This window comes from Esox lucius, chromosome 22 (assembly GCF_011004845.1).
Source record: "Esox lucius isolate fEsoLuc1 chromosome 22, fEsoLuc1.pri, whole genome shotgun sequence".
In the NCBI taxonomy this organism is placed as follows: Eukaryota; Metazoa; Chordata; class Actinopteri; order Esociformes; family Esocidae; genus Esox; species Esox lucius.
The window spans coordinates 13,333,362-13,356,449 of NC_047590.1; the positions used below are offsets into that span (position 1 = coordinate 13,333,362).

At 43.0% G+C, this 23,088-nt stretch overlaps 1 protein-coding gene across 6 annotated transcripts in view; it reads right to left on the minus strand.

Moving 5' to 3' along the window:
• Nucleotides 1-23,088, minus strand: part of LOC105019789 (collagen alpha-1(XVIII) chain) — a 47,625-nt gene that overhangs the window by 15,402 nt on the left and 9,135 nt on the right. For 2 of the 6 annotated variants that reach the window (XM_020042186.2, XM_020042185.2), the window contains exons 1-6: nt 12,938-13,355; nt 2,228-2,772; nt 1,521-1,601; nt 1,331-1,387; nt 1,119-1,194; nt 105-158 (exon numbers count right to left, since the gene is read on the minus strand). In XM_020042186.2, the coding sequence (XP_019897745.2) occupies nt 105-158; nt 1,119-1,194; nt 1,331-1,387; nt 1,521-1,601; nt 2,228-2,772; nt 12,938-13,196 (1,072 nt within the window). In that variant the 5' untranslated portion in view covers nt 13,197-13,355. Of the gene's footprint in view, nt 1-104; nt 159-1,118; nt 1,195-1,330; nt 1,388-1,520; nt 1,602-2,227; nt 2,773-12,310; nt 12,879-12,937; nt 13,356-23,088 lie in introns of those variants that run through there. The other 4 variants (XM_020042188.2, XM_020042189.2, XM_020042190.2 and 1 more) reach the window with 4 other exon arrangements.

Here is a 23,088-nt window from a genome sequence, read left to right on the forward strand (position 1 = left end):
AGTGGTTGTCAGGGAACTTCACTGGACCGAGTTTACATGAGACAAATGGATGAACGGAGGGACAGATAGGCAGAGAGACAGGTTCTAAGTTCCCAGGGACCCACCTTGTTGACCTTGTAATTGTGACTCTTTTAAGGTTAGACGGTTCCTTTCAGCTACTGTCAATCAACACAAACACACCTTTTTACCTGCATGCCATCCAAAAGGTACGATATTAAACCCTTCTAAGTGAAATTCTGAACGTGAAAGAAATATGGAGCCACTCTTGGAGGAAGATATAAGTAATTTGTTAAACGCTCTCACCCAGCTCCATTTACAGTTTGTGCGTTCATGTACTCAGAATGAATACGTACATCTAAAGATGGGTTACAGGTTTTCAGCCACTAGTTGTAAAAGTGCCACTGTCGAACCAAAACAGGTCCCCTAAAATTGTATGCTGTGACATGCCGATATGTGCCCCATGTCATCAGAACCACTAGCGATCCCACTTGGACTTTCATGACTGATTTGTGACAATGATTTCACTAACAGATGTATGTGCATATAAACCACATATTACCCATCCATCCCAAAATGGAAGGTTTAAAATAATAGTTCTGGCATGCAGCAGCATGTTTAATGACGTACCAATCACCAGTCAATGCAACTAAAAAAAGAAAAACCAATGTAAACATGAATGAAAGTGAGTTTACTTTCTTCACTAGAGGATGCTAGTGAGTGAGTTTACTTTCTCCACTAGAGGATGCTAGTGAGTGAGTTTACTTTCTCCACTAGAGGATGCTAGTGAGTGAGTTTACTTTCTCCACTAGAGGATGCTAGTGAGTGAGTTTACTTTCTCCACTAGAGGATGCTAGTGTGTAGTGTATCCTAACAAGTGACATGACTCAAGCCCGGACAAGTACAGCAGTATTACTCTAGGAACATATTTCCATGACACTTAGTTTCATAATTACATGGATATATTCTATTGGCATTGCAGCTATTTATACAAGGAAACTGATCACTTCCTCTTTCTCTGTTTGTTCATGTCAAACAATAAAAATGTAATTTACTGCAGTGCAGTTATTTAGTTTCAAACCACAGGACAAAAAAAAGTAAATTTAACTAATTCCACTGACCTGTCTGTGACAGCCTGTCGCTCAGTGAGGGGCTCAGTGGGGGCTCTGGCATTGGTCGGAAAGACGGAGCGGTGGTCTGTCAGGAGGGACGAGGGATGAGAGGGGAAGGTCACACAGGATAGACAGACCCTGTTTCAATACGTCCACAGGGAATCCCTCACTTTATTAAGACAGAGTAGACAAAGAGGACAAGGTAGGATACAAATAGCTACCTTTACAGTTTGGCCTGTCTCCATTCTGTCTCCATCCCCACTAAAAGATCCTGATACCTGAAAAAAGGAGTTGGATAGTGAAAGAGACAGAGGCAAACCAAGTAACAACGTTTTTTCTTCTAACAAACATTAATTGACGTCAATAATTGTTCTGCTTAAGTGCGGCTGATTCCACAGGCTGACCACTTACACCCTCAGAGTCATCTTCATCTTCACAGAGTAGCTCAGCTGCTTGAGGGTTGCCCAGCACTTTCAGTTCAGCGATCGCTCCCTGCACAATAAACACACACACACACACACACACACACAATTACCCCACAGAACATATGTCTGGCATTCTGTTTTTCTGTTGGCTGTCAAAAAGGAGAAAATGTCATCCCGGTAATTGGGTCAAGGACCCATAATGTGTCTGACAGGCCAGTGCGACCTAATCCAAATACATGGCCTTGCTGAAACACCAGTCAGGGCTCCAGATCACTCCTCTGGGCCCGAGTTGGACTAATGCATATCTGTAAATCAGTGTTTTAAACAGCAGGTGTGAGCGAGCTGAAACCCAAACCCACACGTCAGTCGAGGTAAATCTCTCACTAATCCCTCCCTCGGGGGTCTGACAGGTATTTGTCCGGGTCTCTGGCAACAGGGAAACCAGCCAGTCACAACTCATTGGCCTAGCCGAAACCCCCGCTAACCATCGCCTTTAATTAAATTCCGTTAGCGGTCCTGCCACCAAAACTTTCACCCTGCCACCCTGAGCACGATCACTCGGCCTTTCTGACCACGCCAGGGTCACATGGGGTTCGATGCGACGGGAGGTTCTATGGTGAAAACGAGGGAACAGCATGGTGAATGAGGAATGTGTGTCGGCTGTGGAGATGTGGCCGTTGCTCTATACCGTACCTCAAACCTGTCAGTGTCCGCAGCTCCCGCCTGACCCACAAAGATCCCCGCTCCCCTGTCCAGTTCCATGTCGTCCGGCGAGCGCTCGAACTTCACCGTCTTCCCCGAGGTGTCGCACCCCATAAACAATGTCACCTTGTCATCCGACACCGACAGAGAGAACCTGGTCCAGGACACTTGGTCCAGGGCGGGCACGGTAAAGGTAGCGGCCAGGGACGAGGCTTCCGATTCGGGCTCCGTGTAATAGAACAACACCTTCTGATCTCTGCCGTTAGCGTCGGGGGGGCTCAGCTTCACCCCCACATACATGAACTTCTGGGAGGCGTCTGTGATGGAAAAGAGGACCCCGGGGCTTGTAGGCATGATGTGGAAGACCAGGGAGAAGTCTCTGTAGAAAGGGCTGGGCAGGTGGGCCAGGGCCAGCTGGCCAGCTGCCTGAGCACCGTCCGCCCCTCCGAAGTAGTACACGGGTTTCCCTCCCGGACCGCTCCGGGAGTCGTCAGGAGGTAGGTCTCCGATGAGTTGCAGTAGAGTCACTCCAGGCACTGCAGCGGGAGGAAATAGGACAGGAAGTGAGGATACAAACAGGAAGCTATGAGTTTATTGGAGCCCATAGAGACAGTCTCATATGTCTTTCCTTGCCGTTTTGGTGTCTGTAGTCATTTTATGACTGTAATTCACTGGGAAAACCCTCCTGATGACCTGGCTGAGGTGTAATTCACTGGGAGAACCCTCCGGAGGCTTTAGCAAACTAAGGCAGAAGTTACACACGGTTTACTACATTAAAATGGCGGACGCCCATACTAGAATGTTTTATCCCCCTTAAGACCTCTAACCATCTCAACAGAGAAGCCCCATTGGCCACATCAGGAAATAAACCCCTATCCCTTACTTAGCTGGTATCTGCTGGTGAAATCCACCCTGCCCTATGATCTGCCCACTAAAATCCTCTCCATTTAGCCATCTTGAAGTGCCTATATGGCTTATTCTGAATCAGAGCAATTTTCTCCAGTTCACTCTGCTGGATTAGGCTAATCTATTCACCTATATACTCAGTCATTTGAATTTAAAAGCAACTAATTATAACAGGATAGCACATTCACGATTTTACAATTAATTAACCTCTAACACGCTGACTTGTGACCTAGCCAGGGTCAGCAAAGGGATGGAGCAGAGTAAAAAATGATGTTATGGTTTTTCACCCAACGTTGAAAGTATGTTAGTTCATATTTTATTGTAATCGCTTGTGGACCTACTGTATGGCCTAACTTTTAAGCACAGCAGTCAGTCTGCTTGATTAGGCTAGTTATTGGGGTAAAGGCCAAAATAATGTATGCAGAGATTCAAGGTTCAAAGGGCAAAGACGATCAAATCAACTTGGGATGTTGTGGCATGGAAAAATGTCTGATTATAGTTCAGTTCCCATAGACTAAGATATTCAAGAGGGAAATGGGGACTGAATACATGAGACAGACCATTTCATGACAGAGCATCACTGGGGAACTACAATGATCTGACAGAAACATTTCTTTCCATGGCTGGGAAATCATAGAATAATGACAGTTGTTTAGAGAAAAGAAGTGTACAATAGAAATGTCTCATGAACCGGGGAGGCCACCAAACCCTCCAGTGACTTGAATAACAGCGGAAGTCTTTTAGCCTCTGAAAATCTAGACTAAACCACAAGTGGTTTCACAGTAGCTAGCTAGTGTTGTCAAAATAACCAAACAGAAGTATGCAGATAAGACATTTCATGTGTTTTACTAAAAATACAATTCAAAAGAGGATCATGCATTATACTACTATCATATTTCCAGATGTGAACTGTCATTTATTGCCCTCTTAGTCAGTACTCTGGAGCAACCCATGCGAAATAACCAATACACAAATGACTAAAGGCTAACTACATTGGAAGTGAATTGGCACCAGAACATCTGGCTAAGCCTGAACATATGTTTTCACACAGCAACACCGCAAAGTCTTAGGATCTCAATGGTTTTACTAACTCCCACACTACATAGCTAAGCCGAGCCAGGCTCTCGCTGGACGGAGGCCACAATTGTTACGTTAACTATATACTACCCTATGTCAATCAGAGATTAGCCGAAGATACTGTGGGATTTCAGTCAATTAACGGGAGGGAGAGAGGGCATGGCAGCTTCCTATTGGCTGCACCTGCTATTGGTCCATCGAACAGGGCTCTAGAGCAGTCGTAGCTGTGACCTAGTTCATGTCTCCCAAACATCATGACCAATGATAATGAAGAGGTAGGGGAAAAAAAAGACAAATATGGATTGGCTCGATTAACTGACTAACATGGACGTCACGTTGGAGAATACACACACACACACACACACACACACACTTCACAAAACAATACAAATCAGCTGGGGCCAAACTGGATTGAACGGAAATTCTCCATCACATGCAGGCAGATGGTGCAAGGAGAGAACGTGGGAACGGGATCCCCGACCACCACCGCAGGCCAGGCTGCTTCCCTTCCTCTGACATGTCTCCATGGCTCTTCCCAAACTGACATGTCTCTGTGATTCTCCACGCTCGCACGATTCTCCACGCTATGAGTGCAGCGCTCAGACGTTCAGCAGCCCTGCAGTAACAGGAATATGACCTTGCTGCATTCCAGGAATTCCCATTACCCTGTAGGAGTTTAAGGGAATTTATATATCATCTCTGTAATATTGCAGATGCTACCTATTCACGTTTTCACCACTTCAAGATTGGGGAGAGTCTGATCGACTTGGAATCTGACAACAAGAGATATTTGAACAAAGCGACCATCTTATTCTGTGTACCGAATAGGCTATTTAACACTAGCACCGGCCACAGCACGTAGCCCACAAAACAAATTTGAAAATGAAAGATTCCACTGTTATGGATGTAAACTTTGCATGCAAATTCCCAGCTTTAATGTTTCACAGAATTTACAAACAATGTTTTGGATGATTCTGCCGTACACCTTGGCTGGTGTACATACCAAAGAGAGCAGCTTTTTAAACCCAAGAGAGCAGGTTTTTAAACCCAAGAGAGCAGCTTTTTAAACATGCATTTTGTGAGTAACTAAAATGTAAAAAAGATAAACCTCACATTTTGGACTCTTTGCATAATATGTTGTAAATCCTTGCCATACCTAAGCAATGAAAGTTAAAATGAGAGTTAAAAAGCAAGCGGTTTTGATAGCATGGGTGAAATATTGACAGCAACATTAAGTTTTTTGAGGACCTATTTTGGCTCAATAGCAACACCTTTACAACCAGTGGCCAACAATCCTTACAGTATCTTCCATACAGTATGTACAGGTTCATCTAAAAAAATTGAATATTGTGGAAATGTTTTTGTCTGTTATTCAAATCAAAAAGTGACACCTTCATATATTGTAGATTCATTGCACATAAAGTGAAACATTTCAAGCCTTTTCTGTTTCAGTCTTGATGATTACGGCTTACAGCTCATGGAAATAAAAATCCAAAAGTTTACAATAAAAATAATACAGAAATAATACAGAAACGTCAACCTGAGAAGAGTTCTAATCTGCTAATTAACTCAAAACATATGCAAAGGTTTCCTAAGTATAGTAATTTATGCAATCAATACTTGATCGGGGCTCCTTTTGCACGAATTACTGCATCAATCCGGCATGGTATGGAGTCAATCAGTCTGCAGCACAGCTGAAGTGTTATGGAAGCCCAAGATGCTTTGATAGCGGCCTTCAGCTCATCTGTGTTGTTGGGTCAGGTGGTCTTGACAATACTCCATAGATTCTCTATGGCGTTCAGGTCAAGCGAGTTGGCTGGCCAATCAAGCACAGTAAAACCATGGGCAGCAAACCAGTTACCAGACATTTTGGCAATGTGGGCAAGTGTCAAGTCCTGCTGGAAAAGCAAATCAGAATCTCCATAAAGCTTGTCAGCAGATGGAAGCATTAAGTGCTCTAAAATCTCCTGGTAGACGGCTGCATTGACTCTGGACTTGATAAAACACAGTGGACCAACACCTGCAGATGACATGGCACCCAAATAATCACTGACTGGAAACTTCACACTGGTCTTCAAGCAACTTGTATTCTGTGCCTCTCCACTCTTCCTCCAGACTCTGGGACCTTGATTTCCAAATGAACTGCAAAATGTACTTTCATCTGGAGAGAGGACTTTGGACCACCGAGCAACGGTCCAGTTCTTTTTCTCCTTCGCCCAGGAAAGACGTTTGATGTTGTCTCTGGTTCAGGAGTGGCTTGACACTAGGAATGGGACACTTGTAGCCCATTTCCTGGACACGTCTATGCGTGGTGGCTCTTGATGCACTGACACCAGTGTCAGTCCACTCCTTGTGAAGCTCCCCCAAGTTCTTGAATCGGCTTTGCTTGACAATCCTCAAGGCTGCGGTCATTCCTGTTGCTTGTGCAACTTTTCCTACCACACTTTTCCCTTCCAGTCAACTTTCCATGAACATGCTTTGACACAGCAATATGCAAACAGCCAGCCCTTTCAGCAATGACCTTCTGTGGTTTACCCTCCTCGTGGAGGGTGTCAATGAGTGTTGTCTGGACAAATGTCAAGTCAGCAGTCTTCCCCATGATTATGGTTGAGTGTACTGAAGGCTCAGGGAGTTAGTTAGCTGATTAGAGCTCTTCTCAGGTCAACATGTCTGTATTGTAAATTCTTTTTTCTAATATTTTGAGATACTGGATTTTTGATTTCCATAAGCTTAAACAAAAAAGGCTTGAATTGTTCCACTTTGTGCAATTAATCTAGAGTATATGATGGTGTCACTTTATGATTTAAATTATGAAAAAAATAACCTTTCCATGATATTCAAATTTCTGGAGATGCACCTGTCAATAAATGCACATGGAGAAAATATAAAGCCTTGTTTGTGTTAGACAAAACAGATTGTTGGATGTTTTTGGGTAAACTGCATGGATAGCCTTTGTGAGGTAAGGCTTTCGCTAAAGTAGATTTCATTGCTCTATTTTGTTGCAGTGACTATAAAATAAAGGCCTATTGCAGACATTGTTGCTGTGGTCGTTTCATGGAAAATGTCAAATAATCTACTTCCGTATGTTTTTCACATAAAATAAACAAGCATTTCGTCCAGTTCTGTTTGCTTTTGTCTCTTATCTTTCTAGATGCTAAAAGGCATTACTCCTGATGTTAGATATCTTAAAACATTAATTCGAATATTTACATTGTTTATATACTTTTAGTAAGTCCATACAGCGATTGGTTGCAAATACAATGTCGGAAACCAAAGAGCTTTAAAGTACAGATCCTCAGCTTATCAACAGTCCAGCCAGTCAAAACATAATGGATTGGCTAGGGACTAAATGGATCTTTTCTGATATTAATAGGCCAAATTTCTGCATACTGCCCCTTTAATATTCTGTTAAGTCACACCCAAATAACGTTATGTGTGCTATATTTGTATTTGTGGCAAAGTATATATTTGAGAATAAAACCCTTCAAAAACACGACCTCACATCTTAAACTGACCAATAAACATCTAACAGTGCTGAGCAGGGAAAACAGCTGTCCAATCCTGTTAACCATTTTAAAAGGATTGATGTACTCCCACACCATTCCAACATAGAAAAGTTGCTTTAAAACATATCTAATTAAAACATTTAAGAAGGAAAACTATGTAACTTATATTGTAAGCAAGTGTGTAGGTCAATGGTGAAATTCATTTTGCATAGATCAATTTAAAAAACAGAGCAGTTTATTTTGACATGGAGGGTTGGTATGCAACATTAACCCTGAAGAAAACATAGCTACCGCTGACATCTTATGAGTGGTTTCTGTCATGCACAAAAATGGCTGCCATTTTGCATCACCTAGGAAATCAACGGTTGGTGATGGTGAATTTGAATATGATCACGATTTATTCATATAAATCGTTATATGAATTCAACAAAGAAGAGAAACATCAGGAGGCCCTGTACAGTAGCTAAACAAGTCCTGTTGGCCAGTTGATACACCAACCTGCAGTCATTTACTAACATAAGAATGCATTACACAATGCAAATGAGTCAACCTACCTTAACCTTCATCCTTAAAGGCTATAATCTGGGATTCAAAGCTTTGATTCAGCCAAAACCTTTTCTGTTCTACTGGTTTATAACAATATCAAAATGCCCTCAACACAAATATTGTCTCTTAAATTCTATTCTGATCCTCACTCTCTTTTGAATAAACATACGTAAAGTGTGACAGAGAACAATCAACTTCCTGATAGAACGCACCTCATTGTAATTTATTTTCCCCCTAAGACCGAGGTGAAGAGATATTTTAGTTCTCAGCATTTTTGGGAAGGAGAACGAGTTAGCCTGAAAACACTTTGTGCAAACATCTACAGTAAACTATTTTCCTAATTCAGTTAACCATAAAAGTGAAAACAATGCATCCAACTACCAGATTCAAAGAGGACCATGACAAAAAACAACTGTAAGAACATAAGAACACACTGTAAATATAAGGACATGACTAGCCATACATAAATCAGTCATCAATATTTACTGGCGCTAACTTGAAATACTTAAAACCAGTGCTGTAATGCCCATTAAAGACCATTGTTAAACAGCTTCAACTTTAAACACAAGCCATAAAGAAACCAGAGACAAAGATGTCAGTTAGACAGAATGGTTAAACCCATTAACCTCTGCAGCTTTATCAAATCTCAGAGGACCAGACCAAATGGACCCTGAGAACTACATTAAGGGGAGAGCAGAGCCAGAACCAAAAGCCCAACAGTTAACAACATGCAATGACACAGCTGGACCAAGTCCACAGTCAATTAAGGTTGACTGATGCCAGAACAGGAATTCAGGGCACTCAACTAAGAGGACATAACACAACCCAGCCTTATACATTTCTTTAATAGCTTTCTGTAGAAACTTCTCAGTAGCATGACTGAATTGGTTGAAAGCCAGAAAACACCAGTTTTGCAGTTTGAGCTAGAGTTTTGTTGGATTGGTCATAGATAATGTTGAATTGGCACAACAGCTTGCCTTTTACTGGCAAGGGGCAATGTTTCAGAGATTTTGACCATACATGGAGTACTAACAATACTGACATGGGTTTAGACAGCTACGGACTTATAAAATTGACTTACATAAAACATATGGCAAAAGTTAGACGTTGTTGGTTTCCAAACATAGTGTATGGTACGATAATATAAAAGGTCCCATGTTGCTCAGTTGGTAGAGCATGGTGCTTGCAACACCAGAGGTTGTGGGTTTGATTACCACAGGGGACCAGGACCAGGTTGGAAATATATGCCCTTACTATAAGAAAAAGGCTGTCAGCAAAATGCTTAAAATGTAAATGCCTGCCATGTGTTTTCCAGTGACATGAACTTACATGAACTCCAATGTAAAGATCTGGTAATCCCCTTATCTCAAAAGTCTCTTTCTTCTAACGGATAATTGTATAATTATTTCGCCTACTTTTCACAATCTATTTTCAACTATCACCGACAGACTCTGTAAAATGGCGGGAGTGACCCATGACCCCTAGTGAGGATTCCATACCCCCTGTCTGGTCTGAATCAGATGTCCCCTTGTTGGAAGGGGGCAGGCAATGACACCCTCGCCCTTTTTCCCCAAACGAGAGGCCACAATCGCCACACTCTTCCACTGAGCCTTTTTCATGAACCTCCACCCGCAGACACTTGGCATACTGTCCTAAACAGTCTCTGGTTGGATGAGATGCCCTCATTGTTCAGCCTGCTGTGCTGATCTCAGCTGAGAAGGCAATCTCCACTCCCCCCTGACGCTTGCTACATTCCAATCCTCACAATCACAGATCCAGACGTTTACGCAGTCCAACATTAACACGACACAGTACATATGTTGTATTGTATACCCACCAAGACTAATTTCACTGAGGTGGATATTGGTAGACATTGTGGCAGACCGTAGTCTTGACAAACCATTCCGTTAACTTGTTTCAGACCCTGTTGGCTGCCAACTCCAGTCTGTGTTTGTTCTCTTTTTTTTTAGCTGATAAGAACAGATATCATCCAAGTTCAACCTTCAAGGTTAACATAATGACAATCTAGACGAGATATGGGCATTGTAGCATTGACACAGAATACGAATATCTTGTTCTGCCTAATTTTGTTTCTTTGTGTAGTTGTAAAACTGGGAGATAGAAATGTCTTGTGTAATTTAGTTCAGAGTGATGATAAGGACGCAATACTGTGACGTGGCTGTTTATATTAAAAAAGTAACAAATGGCTTATGCACAACAACTATTTATATATAGTAGTTTATATTTATTTATATATAGTAGTTTATATTTATATATAGTAGTTTATATTTATTTTACAATTTCTAAATTAGTGCATTTTATGCAGGCGTAATACATATAAAGAAGAATATCAAAAGCCTGAGTTAAATAACTCAAGTTTAACGCTGAGAAATAAGAGTTTTTTGCTTATTTTATTTCCTACACAAAATCACCCACAAAGTCCCTTCAATATTAAGCAGTGAACAAAATGTAACATTGTTTTAGTATTCACCTAGTTGGCCTATTAGAACACACTGTACATCAGAAGATTTGATGAATGTCCACTTGATCAGCGTTTCAACAGCCTCCTTCTTCACCCACTGTCTGCGTTCCTTTGAAATTTGCTGCATGCATCAGTCCATCACCTTTCTAGACACCAATCCATCCATCACTCCTCCCCTCCATCTCCACCTCTAATACACACCGGACAAACTTGGCAAACTCAGCGATCCAGGATATTATAAAAAAAAAGCCGTAAGGACAGTTCCCATAAAACTGAATAACGACGTATCGACTTCATAACGACTTTAAAAAAACACTTAAATTTGCATCGTAAATGACACTGGATGAACTGAGGAAAATAGAAGTGCACTGTACAGTACTTGTGAATATGAGATAGCATCTGTGTGTGTGTGTCTGGGCGCAAGTCTGGGAATGCACCCCAGAGGACAACAACATGCTGAAAACTAGTGCAAACTACAGTGGCATACATGTTCAGCTCCTTGCAACAAGGAAACAGTGTATATTCTATGTCAGGTCCCATACTGAGCTTCCCCATCATATACTAGGACTAAAGAGAAAGTAAAGTATACAAAGATAGACTATAGTGCTATACAACTTTTTTAAATGCAGAGATAATGGCCTAACCCCTTTTTTTTATAGGACTTGGTTTATGTTAAAATGGAAAGATTATCTTAACCTCCTATACTACTTGGAAGAAGGAAACCTTATTCTGAAAATAAAACTGATGTATTACATAATGTGCTAACAAGCCTGAACACTCAGAAATCCCATGGGAATACAACTGTGACAAACACGGCTTGAAATGTTTTATATACTGTGACTGCGATCAAAGACTATTAACTCTCCTGTGAATAGCGGGGCTGTCATAGCAAGCTGAGATATAACACAAGCACTGCTTATAGAAGTCCCTTTATGTTCAACTCCAGAGACCTTACTCTTACCCCAGGTGTTCTCATATCTAATAACTGTATCTACAGCCCCCATTGCAATGGCGCCCAATGGATTTGGGCAACTGAAGATTGAGAAACATTTTCCTTCTAGGCCTTTACGCCAAATTATTCTGCTTTTGTTCTCACCGGTCATCCAAAACAGCATATTTCGGAAAGACAAAAAACATTGGGAAGAAAGAGCAGGAAATGCATTCTCCGAAATAGTGTGTCAGGGTACCACATTAATCTCATGGCTTGTGTCCTTTCTGGGCAGCAAAAGTTAACGTCAATAAACATCATGCGAATCCTCTCAGTGGTGATCTACGTGCTACAGTGTCAGTCATGCTTGTGTGTTCATGCCAAACATCTGAGCGGCAGCCATCGGGCAGAAGAGATCGCAAGACAAGGTGCAAAAATTAAGTCTGAAACATACACACCCGTTGCCCAAGTGTTTAACAGTGGCTATGACATGATAATATTGCACGCCCGTGTCACTACACACACACACACACACACGCGCGCATGCACACGCACGCATAGCTGTCGTGACCAGACATCAGGATTCAAAATGTATCTGCAATCGGATGCATTCTAACCCGCAGTTTTACCTTTCGCATTACTAACTGACACGCACGGCGGACACTGCAACCCCGCCTCCTGATCGAGGTCGGGCAGGAAATGACACTCTACGGGGAGTCGCCCGTCATCCAGGGCTGTCCAGCAGCTGTCTTGCAGGACATGGCAGAAGCTGCAGCAGGGCAGGAGGGGCGCCTTGGCGGGCATCTTGCCAGGTGGAGGGCACCTGGGCACCAAGAGGAGGCAGAGGAACCATTCAGCGCCGTGGTGGCACCCCGCCTCGGGCAGCCACGCCCACTCCCTCAGGACGGCCCCCACCTCCTCCACAGTGGTGTGGTTAAGGAAGTTGGGCAGCGAGAAATGATGCTTTGATCTGCCGGACGTGCAGATTGGCCAATCAGAGGGTACGGGGTGGCACGTTCCATTTTGGTCGCGAGCGGTGATGTCAGAGAGGTTAGTCTTTAGTTCCCTCGGTTTTGCCTTGAGCACCCCTGTGAGGTCGACCTCTGCAACCCCCGTTTGGTTAGTCGGGAGAACCGTGCTCTCCCCCTTTTCAAGCCCTGACCCTACAGGCGAAACAGTGCCCAATCCATCCCCAGACCCTGCATCAGATGACCCTGACCCCATGTCAGACCCTGACCCGTCATTCTCGTTATTACCCGTCTGCATGGTAGGGCTCGCCACTCCTCCGTCAGTCCAAGCCGTTGGGGTCGCGTCCGCCACGTCTGCCCCGACACCAGCCAGGTTCTCCTCACCCGCCTCTGGCTGCCCTCCCGTCCGCGCTTCGGTGGGCGGCGGAGTAGTGGCCGGGGCTCGGGTGGTAGGATCGGGGTCCGCGCTCCAGAACCAAGCATCCAGGCGACCAGAGCTGACTGCCAGGAGAAGAGGAAGGCCTAACCACAGCTTCATGTTAGACATCCCGCTTCAGCCCACATTCATCCAGAATCTTCAGTTCGGAGAGTACAGCTGGATGCGGTGTGCACTGCGTTCTCTCTGCGTTCTAACTGTTCCTATGCCTACCAGCTGGACACTCAAGCCCCCTCTATCCACGAGGCACCCTGCTAGCACACACTGACACACCCTCTAGCAGACCTCACTGGTTCTCTTCATGCACTGGCCCATTGCAGGATCATATTGCGCGCACGCATGCACACACACACACAAAAACAAAAGCAGAAGTGTGCACCCACCCTAAAAGGGAGAAACCCACATGAGGTGGGATTACTGTGTCAGGGAGGTATTTCATTGGTGAGTTCCTCACCAAGTGGCTCCTCCCATTACATGTGCACAGACAAAAGGCTATCGGTGAAAATGAGGAGTGATGAGGAGAACTGACTACATAGCAGTGAAATATTATAAAAATATTAAAACAAGGATATCCACACAAGCCATAGATTCACCCACAGAAAGACAACGCATGCCCTCACCGAAAAAAGAACCAATCTGTATTGTTTGAATTGTCTACAGGACACTACATCATTCCTAAAGTCTGAGTGGATGAACTATCAATCAAGTTAACAGGAATTATGAACAGAGCTGACTTGAGGAAGTTTGAAAAGCGCCATGGCCCCTTATATTCCCACCGGGTGGGAAAGGGCATTGGGCCAGTCCATCTACATGACCTGCAGGGCCACTGGGTACGTCCCTCAATGCAGCTCACTAGTACTCAGACAGAAGTTGCAAAACTGTGAGGAACACAGCTGGAGGAGCAGCTAGCGCAGGAGAACACCAGCGGAATTCAGGGGCCCTTGGGTTTCAAGTGTTGGGCCCGACGACAGATTTCATCCTACCATTCCAAAACACCAAATGGAAGACTTGCGGGATGTGAATGGGAGGGGGGGGTTGAAGTATCCACTACCAGCATTAGAAGGCTGATTCAGTTGAGTAACTGTCCCCTGCAGACACCTCTTGCAAATACATTACATAACTCTCCCTACTGCTCTATATATTTAATAAAAACACCTTGATTCAATGTAAATACATTGTACGGTTTCTGCATAACATAACACGTCAGTTTAATTGCTAGAACTGAGAAAAGAGTGTGAGCATGTGACTAAGACAGAGGGAGGGATGAACAGAATGAGGGTGAACAGCTGAGGAGAGAGAGGTTCAGGATAGCCGTATCCAATTCAACAAACGCCTTAAGCCCTTGGCCCCCGGGGGCCAAACGGTCGGCCCATTGCCTCATCGGAGAAAAACCTCATTGCCTTGCTCTTTGGTTCCCACAGCCGAGCTCGGTCCTGGGTTCCCCCTTACGCTGGCGTACCCCCTCATTTCCTCACCCTCCTGCTCTGTTCAGCTGCTGCGCATTCCTTCTTGCAGACCTCCCATGCTCCTCCCGTGTCCCAACTGGAAGCATCGACGTCGTAGTCTGTTGACAGTGCTCACTACTGTACTGTATCTCTCGTCACCATTCATGAGCAAATCAATATGCAGTGTTTTCCAGAATTATTGGCACCCTAGGTAAATATAGTCCATAGGTAAATGTGAAAGACCACACCTATACCCTTCTGATTACATACTTGGAAATGTGGACCTCTCAGCTAAATTCCAACCACTTTCATTGACATAGTTAAAACAATTCAACAAAATCACAGAAAAGAATAATCCCGATTTATTTTAGTGTTAGATCAAGCTGATAAACAAAAATTTGATCTCCCTTCATCCCTACTTTCTTGGTAGGTACCTCAGTGAGACGCTTAACTAGTATGGAGGGATGAAGTCCAATACTATTCCCTTATGTTTCCCTTCAGTCCCTTCATGCTGTAGCAAGTGTATTAAAAGCTGCGTTTAGACAGCCAGCCAAATTCTGATACTCTCTTTTCACTAATTGGTCTTTTGAACAATCAGATCAACTCTGAACATGATCTGACAAAACAGATCTTATGCAATTGCTTGACATACCAATTATAGAAAAAAATATTATTGGAATTTGGACTGCCTGTGTAAACGCAGAAAGATGCATGTAAAAAGTGTAGCAAGACAATCTCCATACTAAACATGACTAGCACAGCACTGTGTGAGTAGTACTGTTTGGATATCCTTGTTGGGCGGTTCTTTGCTTCTGTACATAGCACCCCATCTAGCCTAAAGGACATCCAAAAGCTGCCCTTTAGTACAGAGATCAGTGCTTACAAATAACAACATCCACGAACCAATATGTCGATTTTAGCATCCTGAAACCAGCCAGACACGTCCTCCGTGCCCCACGTCTTGTTCTCCGACCTGATGTTTCATCAGTGTGATTCCACCACGCGAGCGAACCTGAGCCGAGGCATTGGAAGGGCAAATAAACAACATGGAGGGGTACATGCTCCGACAACCAGGAGGTCATGACAGGTGCTGTTGTTTACAGCCACGCTTGTGAGCACTGCACCATTAGACAGACTGCTGTTGACACAAATCTGCATGCAAAACAAACACAGGTACGAGCGCACCCATTTGTTGGGGCTGTGGACGTTTGCTTTTGCATGTTTGGAAAAATTTTCATTTTAGGCAGACGTGATGTGATGTGTCCTGTTTGAACGGTACGACTGGCCGAAACACAACAAAAAAGGGAGAGGCATGACCCAGAAGCACGGGTGGTCCCGCTTCAAAGAGACAGTGTGTTGGGGACCAAGACAGCTGACCACTGAGGTGACGAAGGCCAGCCCTGAGGTCACTGCCAGAGGGTCGGAAGAATGGGGGGCAAAGTGGGTGGCAATCTGGTTTTGACGTGCAATGCAGACGGAGTGTGTGTGTGGCATGTCTTCCATGTGTGTGTTACAGAAATGAAATGTGCGTGATCTGTTGTTAAACGCTTGGGATGTCGTAAGTGTGTGTCTTAAGTGTGTTTGCTCGGTAATTGTGGCCAAATAGCCAGGTCTGAGAACAAGCTCAGCTTATCACAAAAATATCTTGTTAATGTACTGTATATTGAGCCTTATGCATGGACACGCAGGCCCCACCCCCCTGCGGTTTGCCAAGTAGTCCTCCAGAGGATTGTGGTGACAGCCAAGATACGTGATTTGTCATGGTTTCGAAGAAATTGGGATTTACAGCGAGAGACTGGATCATTGGTAAATAAAACCACCACAGCTGGACTGAATACAACCCTCTCCCACAACCCATCCAGAAGTGGACCGAACACAACCCTCTCCCACAACCCACCCAGAGCTGAAACCAAAACAAACTCTCCCACACCCACGCCATCCAGAAGTGGACCCAACAGAACATACTCCCACACCCCCTCACCAAGCCATTCAGAGCTTCCCTTCTGATTTCCACTATAGATAACATAGCTACCAATTCCAAATTGTAGATCAACAGCCAGCAACAAGTCACCCGCTGGCACAAATATGCTTGCAAGATGTTACTCTGCCAAAAGGTCCCCCCAAAGTCAAGATTTTATTAGCTCTTGCGCCCTTTCACAGAACTTGCCAAACCACTAGGATATTTCTACAGTGGATATAAAAAGTCTACACACCCCGGTGAAAATGCCAGGTTCTTGTGATGTAAAAGAATGAGACAAAGATAAATCATGTCAGAAATGTTTCCACTTTTATTGTGACCTATAATGTGAACAATTCAATTGAAAATCAAACTGAAATCTTCAAGGGGGAAAAATGAAAAATAAAAACCTTACAATAACCTGGTTACATAAGTGTACACACCCTATTATAACTGGGGATGTGGCTGTGTTCAGAATTAACCAATCACATTCAAACTCATGTTAAATAGAAGTCATAGCACACCTGCCATAATTTAAAGTGACTCTGATTAATCCCAAATAAAGTTCAGCTGTTCTAGTAGGATTTACCTGACATTTTCCTAGTTGCCTCAAAGAGCAAAAGCCATGGTTCCAAAGCATCAGAGTGATCTCATTGTTGAAAGATATCAGTTAGGAGAAGGGTACAAAATAATTTCCAAAGCATTAGATATACCATGGAAGACAGTCATCATCAAGTGGAGAAAATATCGCACAACAGAGTCATTACTAAGAACTGGACGTCCCTCCAAAATTAATGAAAAGACAAGAAGAAAACAGGTCAGGGAGGCTTCCAAGAGGCTTACAGCAACATTAAAGGAACTGCAGGAATTTATGGCAAGTACTGGCTGTGTGCAACATGTGACAACAATCTGTCATATTCTTCATATGAATGGGCTATGGGGTAGGGTGGCAAGACGGAAGCCTTTTCTTACAAAGAAAAACATCCAAGCCCGGCTGAAGTTTGCAAAAACAAACAAGTCCCCCAAAAACATGTGTTATGGTCTGATGAAACCAAGGTTGAACTTTTTGTTCCAAAAGGTATGTTTGGCGCAAAAACAACACTGCATATCAGCCAAAGAACACCATATCCACAGTGAAGCATGGTGGTGGCAGCATCATGCTTTGAGGCTGTTTTTCTTCAGCTGGAACTGGGGCCTTAGTCAGGTTGGAGGGAATTATGAACAGTTCCAAATACCAGGAGATTTTGGCAAAAACCTTCAGGCATCCGTTAGAAAGCTGAAGATGAAGTTCAATTTTCAGCACAACAACGACCCAAAGCACACACCCAAATCCACAAAAGCATGGCTTCACCAGAAGATTAACGTTTTGGAATGGCCCAGCCAGAGCCCAGACCTGAATCCAATTGAACATCTGTGGGGTGATCTGAAGAGGGCTGTGCACAGATGTCCTCGCAACCTGACAGATTTGGAGTGCTTTTGCAAAGAAGAGTGGGCAAATATTGCCACGTCAAGATGTGCCATGCTAATAGACTCCTACCCAAAAAGACTGAGTGCTGTAATAAAATGAGGTGCTTCAACAAGTATTAGTTTAAGGTTGTGCACACGTATGCAACCAGGTTATTGTGAGTTTTTTTATTTAAAATGTTTTCCCCTCAAAGATTTCAGTTTGTTTATCAACTGAATTTTTCACATTATAGGTCACATTGGAAAAAGTTCTGACATGATTTATCTTTGTCTCATTCTTTTACATCACAAGAACCTGGCATTTTAACAGTGTGTAGACTTTTTATATCCACTGTACATTATGTAATGCACAAGACTGGCGAAACCCACGGATCTTGTAAATACTAACCTACATCAAGATATGTCACCACGTTTCTACGTTTGTTTATTTAGCTAACTAGTCTTTATTTTGTAATGTATTAGACATTTGATTGTGTACAATACGTTGCTTCAAATAAATAAATGTTATCGCTCACAAGAAATCTGAAACAAGTGTTAAGGCAAGTGCAATGGAAACGGTAAGTGAGTCCATCATGAAAGAGCTTGGTTTCAGACTGTATATCTAGAAGTACACAGCCAACAGTGAGCCAGAGAGATGCCTCTGTGTTCCAGTTTGCACTCCCCTTGTGCGCTTGCCAACACTGACATCCAAGGTTTTGGTTTAGGTGGTGGTTTCCAACAAAGCGTTTTAACTTGTGTTGCTTCCTCTTTGGGGTTTCAGGATGGGTATCAGTAAAAGCACCTAGTTACAACTGCTGATGTAAAAAGGGCTGTATAAAATAAGCATGATGAATTTGAGTGATTTAATTCTTAGAAAATAACACAGTTGAAGGTCTTCATAAATTAAACTTTGTTATTATATTTTTATACATACACACGTTCATATTTTAACTATTTTACATTACCCTCTATGTTCATGGGAGCACAGAACAAATGTCAGTCAACCATTTCAACTGTAATTAATTTAATCTTTCAATGCTCCCATTGCCAGCATCCTCAGGCCTAACTTCAGTGTCTGACAGATTTTGCCTTCAGCATCATTCATTCTTTAGTAACAGCATACACCCGTTTTGGGTTGGTAATTACTGCAGAGCACGTTTGGCTCATCATTTGCTTCCTATGCTTTGTGAATAATGGGTTTTGAAAAGCATACGTTCTGTGGACTCAAACCTACAACCTTGGCACTCCACTATGGGTTTACTCTCGTAATGTTAGACACAAAATCAGTGTCTAGAAGTAAAGAATAGTACTATGCTTATTTTTAAGATGGCACAATCAACATACACTGCTAGAAATGTAACACTATTTGAGGAAATTTTTGCTTGAAATAAGTGAAATAATTTGCCAACAAAAAGAGACAAATTACATGACATTTAAGGCATATTTTCTAAAACCATATAAAGACATTTTTCACAGTGTATCAAGAGGAAGTTTCAAGTGCATACATAAATAACCATTTCAAACTCACATAACACATTTATCCATCAAAAAGGACAAAGGACACTCCACATATTTTGCAACATTCAATATCAACAGTGATGCAGTCATCTCTTGATAAAGGGATGAGTGAATGCATTTGTTTGGCTGAATTGAGTAGTACGTCCATAGTTTTTTCTAATTCTTCTTTGACAGTAGTCAGTAATTAGGTTAAGCATCTTCTGCAATTGTATTCCTCAAATTCTCTTTCCTCAACATTTTGTGAAGAAGGCTTGAAAAATATCCAAAATGAATCCTGAGAGGATTGTATACACTCACCTAAAGGATTATTAGGAACACCATACTAATACTGTGTTTGACCCCCTTTCGCCTTCAGAACTGCCTTAATTCTACGTGGCACTGATTCAACAAGGTGCTGAAAGCATTCTTCAGAAATGTTGGCCCATATTGATAGGATAGCATCTTGCAGTTGATGGAGATTTGTGGGATGCACATCCAGGGCACGAAGCTCCCGTTCCACCACATCCCAAAGATGCTCTATTGGGTTGAGATCTGGTGACTGTGGGGGCCATTTCAGTACAGTGAACTCATTGTCATGTTCATACTCATTGTGCATTATCCTGCTGGAAGTAGCCATCAGAGGATGGGTACATGGTGGTCATAAAGGGATGGAAATGTTCAGAAACAATGCTCAGGTAGGCTGTGGCATTTAAACGATGCCCAATTGGCACTAAGGAGCCTAAAGTGTGCCAAGAAAACATCCCCCCACCATTACACCACCACCACCAGCCTGCACAGTGGTAACAAGGCATGATGGATCCATGTTCTCATTCTGTTTACGCCAAATTCTGACTCATCTGAATCTGAATGACATCTGAATGTCTCAACAGAAATCGAGACTCATCAGACCAGGCAACATTCTTCCAGTCTTCAACTGTCCACTTTTGGTGAGCTCGTGCAAATTGTAGCCTCTTTTTTCTATTTGTAGTGGAGATGAGTGGTACCCGGTGGGGTCTTCTGCTGTTGTAGCCCATCCGCCTCAAGGTTGTGCGTGTTGTGGCTTCACAAATTCTTTGCTGCATACCTCGGTTGTAACGAGTGGTTATTTCAGTCAAAGTTGCTCTTCTATCAGCTTGAATCAGTCGGCTCATTCTCCTCTGACCTCTAGCATCAACAAGGCATTTTCGCCCACAGGACCTCCGCATACTGGATGTTTTTCCCTTTTCACACCATTCTTTGTAAACCCTAGAAATGGTTGTGCGTGAAAATTCCAGTAACTGAGCAGATTGTGAAATACTCAGACCGGCTCGCCTGGCACCAACAACCATGCCATGCTCAAAATTGCTTAAATCACCTTCCTTTCCCATTCTGACATTCAGTTTGGAGTTCAGGAGATTGTCTTGACCAGGACCACACCCCTAAATGCATTGAAGCAACTGCCATGTGATCGGTTGATTAGATAATTGCATTAATGAGAAATTGAAAAGGTGTTCCTAATAATCCTTTAGGTGATTGTATACTTAATGTTGTTTATTTGCACATTCAACAATATAAGTAATATGGTGATAATAACCCCTGGTTAATCCAAGGACAAGATAGAGCTACTGAAGTTCAGCTACTAGTAACTCCGAGGACAGGGATGGTCTAAATTAGACAGGCATATTTGCTCTACGTAACATATTTCTATCTGAACGTTGCAAGATGTTGTATCCAGACGAATGATCCCATTGTCTCCCTATAATCTGTGGCTGTTCCCCTGTGCTCCGAAGAGCCTTGTTACCCCCCCCCCCCCCCACATCAACTACTACATTGCCTACAGCTACTGCAATCATCATGTTGCTGAATCTTTTCTGCTGAGAACCTGGGCTGGCTGTAATCTGCAACACAGATGTATTATGTATGCTAGCGCTGCCAACGCTCTAAGATGAAAGGCTGCAGCTGGGGTGTGGACCGGGCAGTGTCTCTCTTCAGCTGGAGTGTGGACCGGGCAGTGTCCCTCTTCAGCTGGAGTGTGGACCGGGCAGTGTCCCTCTTCAGCTGGCGTGTGGACCTGGCAGTGTCCCTCTTCAGCTGGCGTGTGGACCTGGCAGTGCCCCTCTTCAGCTGGGGTGTAGACCTGGCAGTGCCCCTCTTCAGCTGGGGTGTAGACCTGGCAGTGCCCCTCTTCAGGTCCCCCTTCTGAGTTTGGCTGCCGGTCAAAGGGGCAAGTAACAGGCAGAACCACTTGTAGCACCTACCTTCACAGTGGTGTTAACTAACTCAAGTACCTAAGAACTGAGTCTACTACTCTACTAGTACGTCTAAACGAAAAAATTGTCCAATTCAAACATACTACTCAGGAGAACGTATTCATTTAAATAAACATACCTATGTTTACTCAGAATAGGCGTTCAGTTGTTTTCCTTTAAACAACTTTGATGAAGCATGTTTAGTTGACAGAGGGGGGTTAGTTGGTCTAGGATGCTGCATCAGGTGTGTAAAAGTCCACCCTTATTTTTCCCCCAATATGCTATCAAATAGAGTAAATAAAAGCCTGAAAAGGTGTGTCTAAAAATAGGTATAAAAATCTGTTTTCAGCACTGGAATGGTGTGGGGGTAACCTGAAAACTATGTTGAGGCTGTTTACAAGCCGTAACAAAAAACTTCACCTCAACAAGACACTATCTTTGGCATGATAAATTCACTGACTTTTTAATTAATTAATTACACATTCTAAGAAAGATTGGATATAATAAATAGCAGGACAAATATACAAACCCGATTCCAAAAAAGTTGGGAAACTGTACAATTGTGAATAAAAACAGAACGCAATGATGTGGAAGTTTCAAATTTCAATATTTTATTCAGAATACAACATAGATGACATATCAAATATTTAAACTGAGAAAATGTATCACTTTAAGGGAAAAATAAGTTGCTTTTAAATTTCATGGCATCAACACATCTCAAAAAAGTTGGGACATGGCCATGTTAACCACTGTGTGGCATCCCCTCTTCTTTTTATAACAGACTGCAAACGTCTGGGGACTGAGGAGACAAGTTGCTCAAGTTTATGAATAGGAATGTTGTCCCATTCTTGTCTAATACAAGCTTCTAGTTGCTCAACTGTCTTAGGTCTTCTTTGTCGCACCTTCCTCTTTATGATGCGCCAAATGTTTTTTATGGGTGAAAGATCTGGACTGCAGGCTGATCATTTCAGTACCCGGATCCTTCTTCTATGCAGCCATGACATTGTAATTAATGCAGTATGTGGTCTAGCATTGTCATGTTGGAAAATGCAAGGTCTTTCCTGAAAGAGACGACGTCTGGATGGGAGCATATGTTGTTCTAGAACTTGGATATAACTGTCAGCATTGATGGTGCCTTTCCAGATGTGTAGGCTGCCCATGCCACACGCACTCATGCAACCCCATACCATCAGAGATGCAGGCTTCTGAACTGAGCGCTGATAACAACTTGGGTTGTCCTTGTCCTCTTAAGTCCAGATGACATGGCGTCCCAGTTTTCCAAAATGGACTTAAAATTTTGATTTGTGTGACCACAGAACACTTTTCCACTTTGCCACAGTCCATTTTAAATGATCCTTGGCCCAGAGAAAATGCCTGCGCTTCTGGATCCTGTTTAGATACGGCTTCTTTTTTTACCTATAGATTTTAGCCGG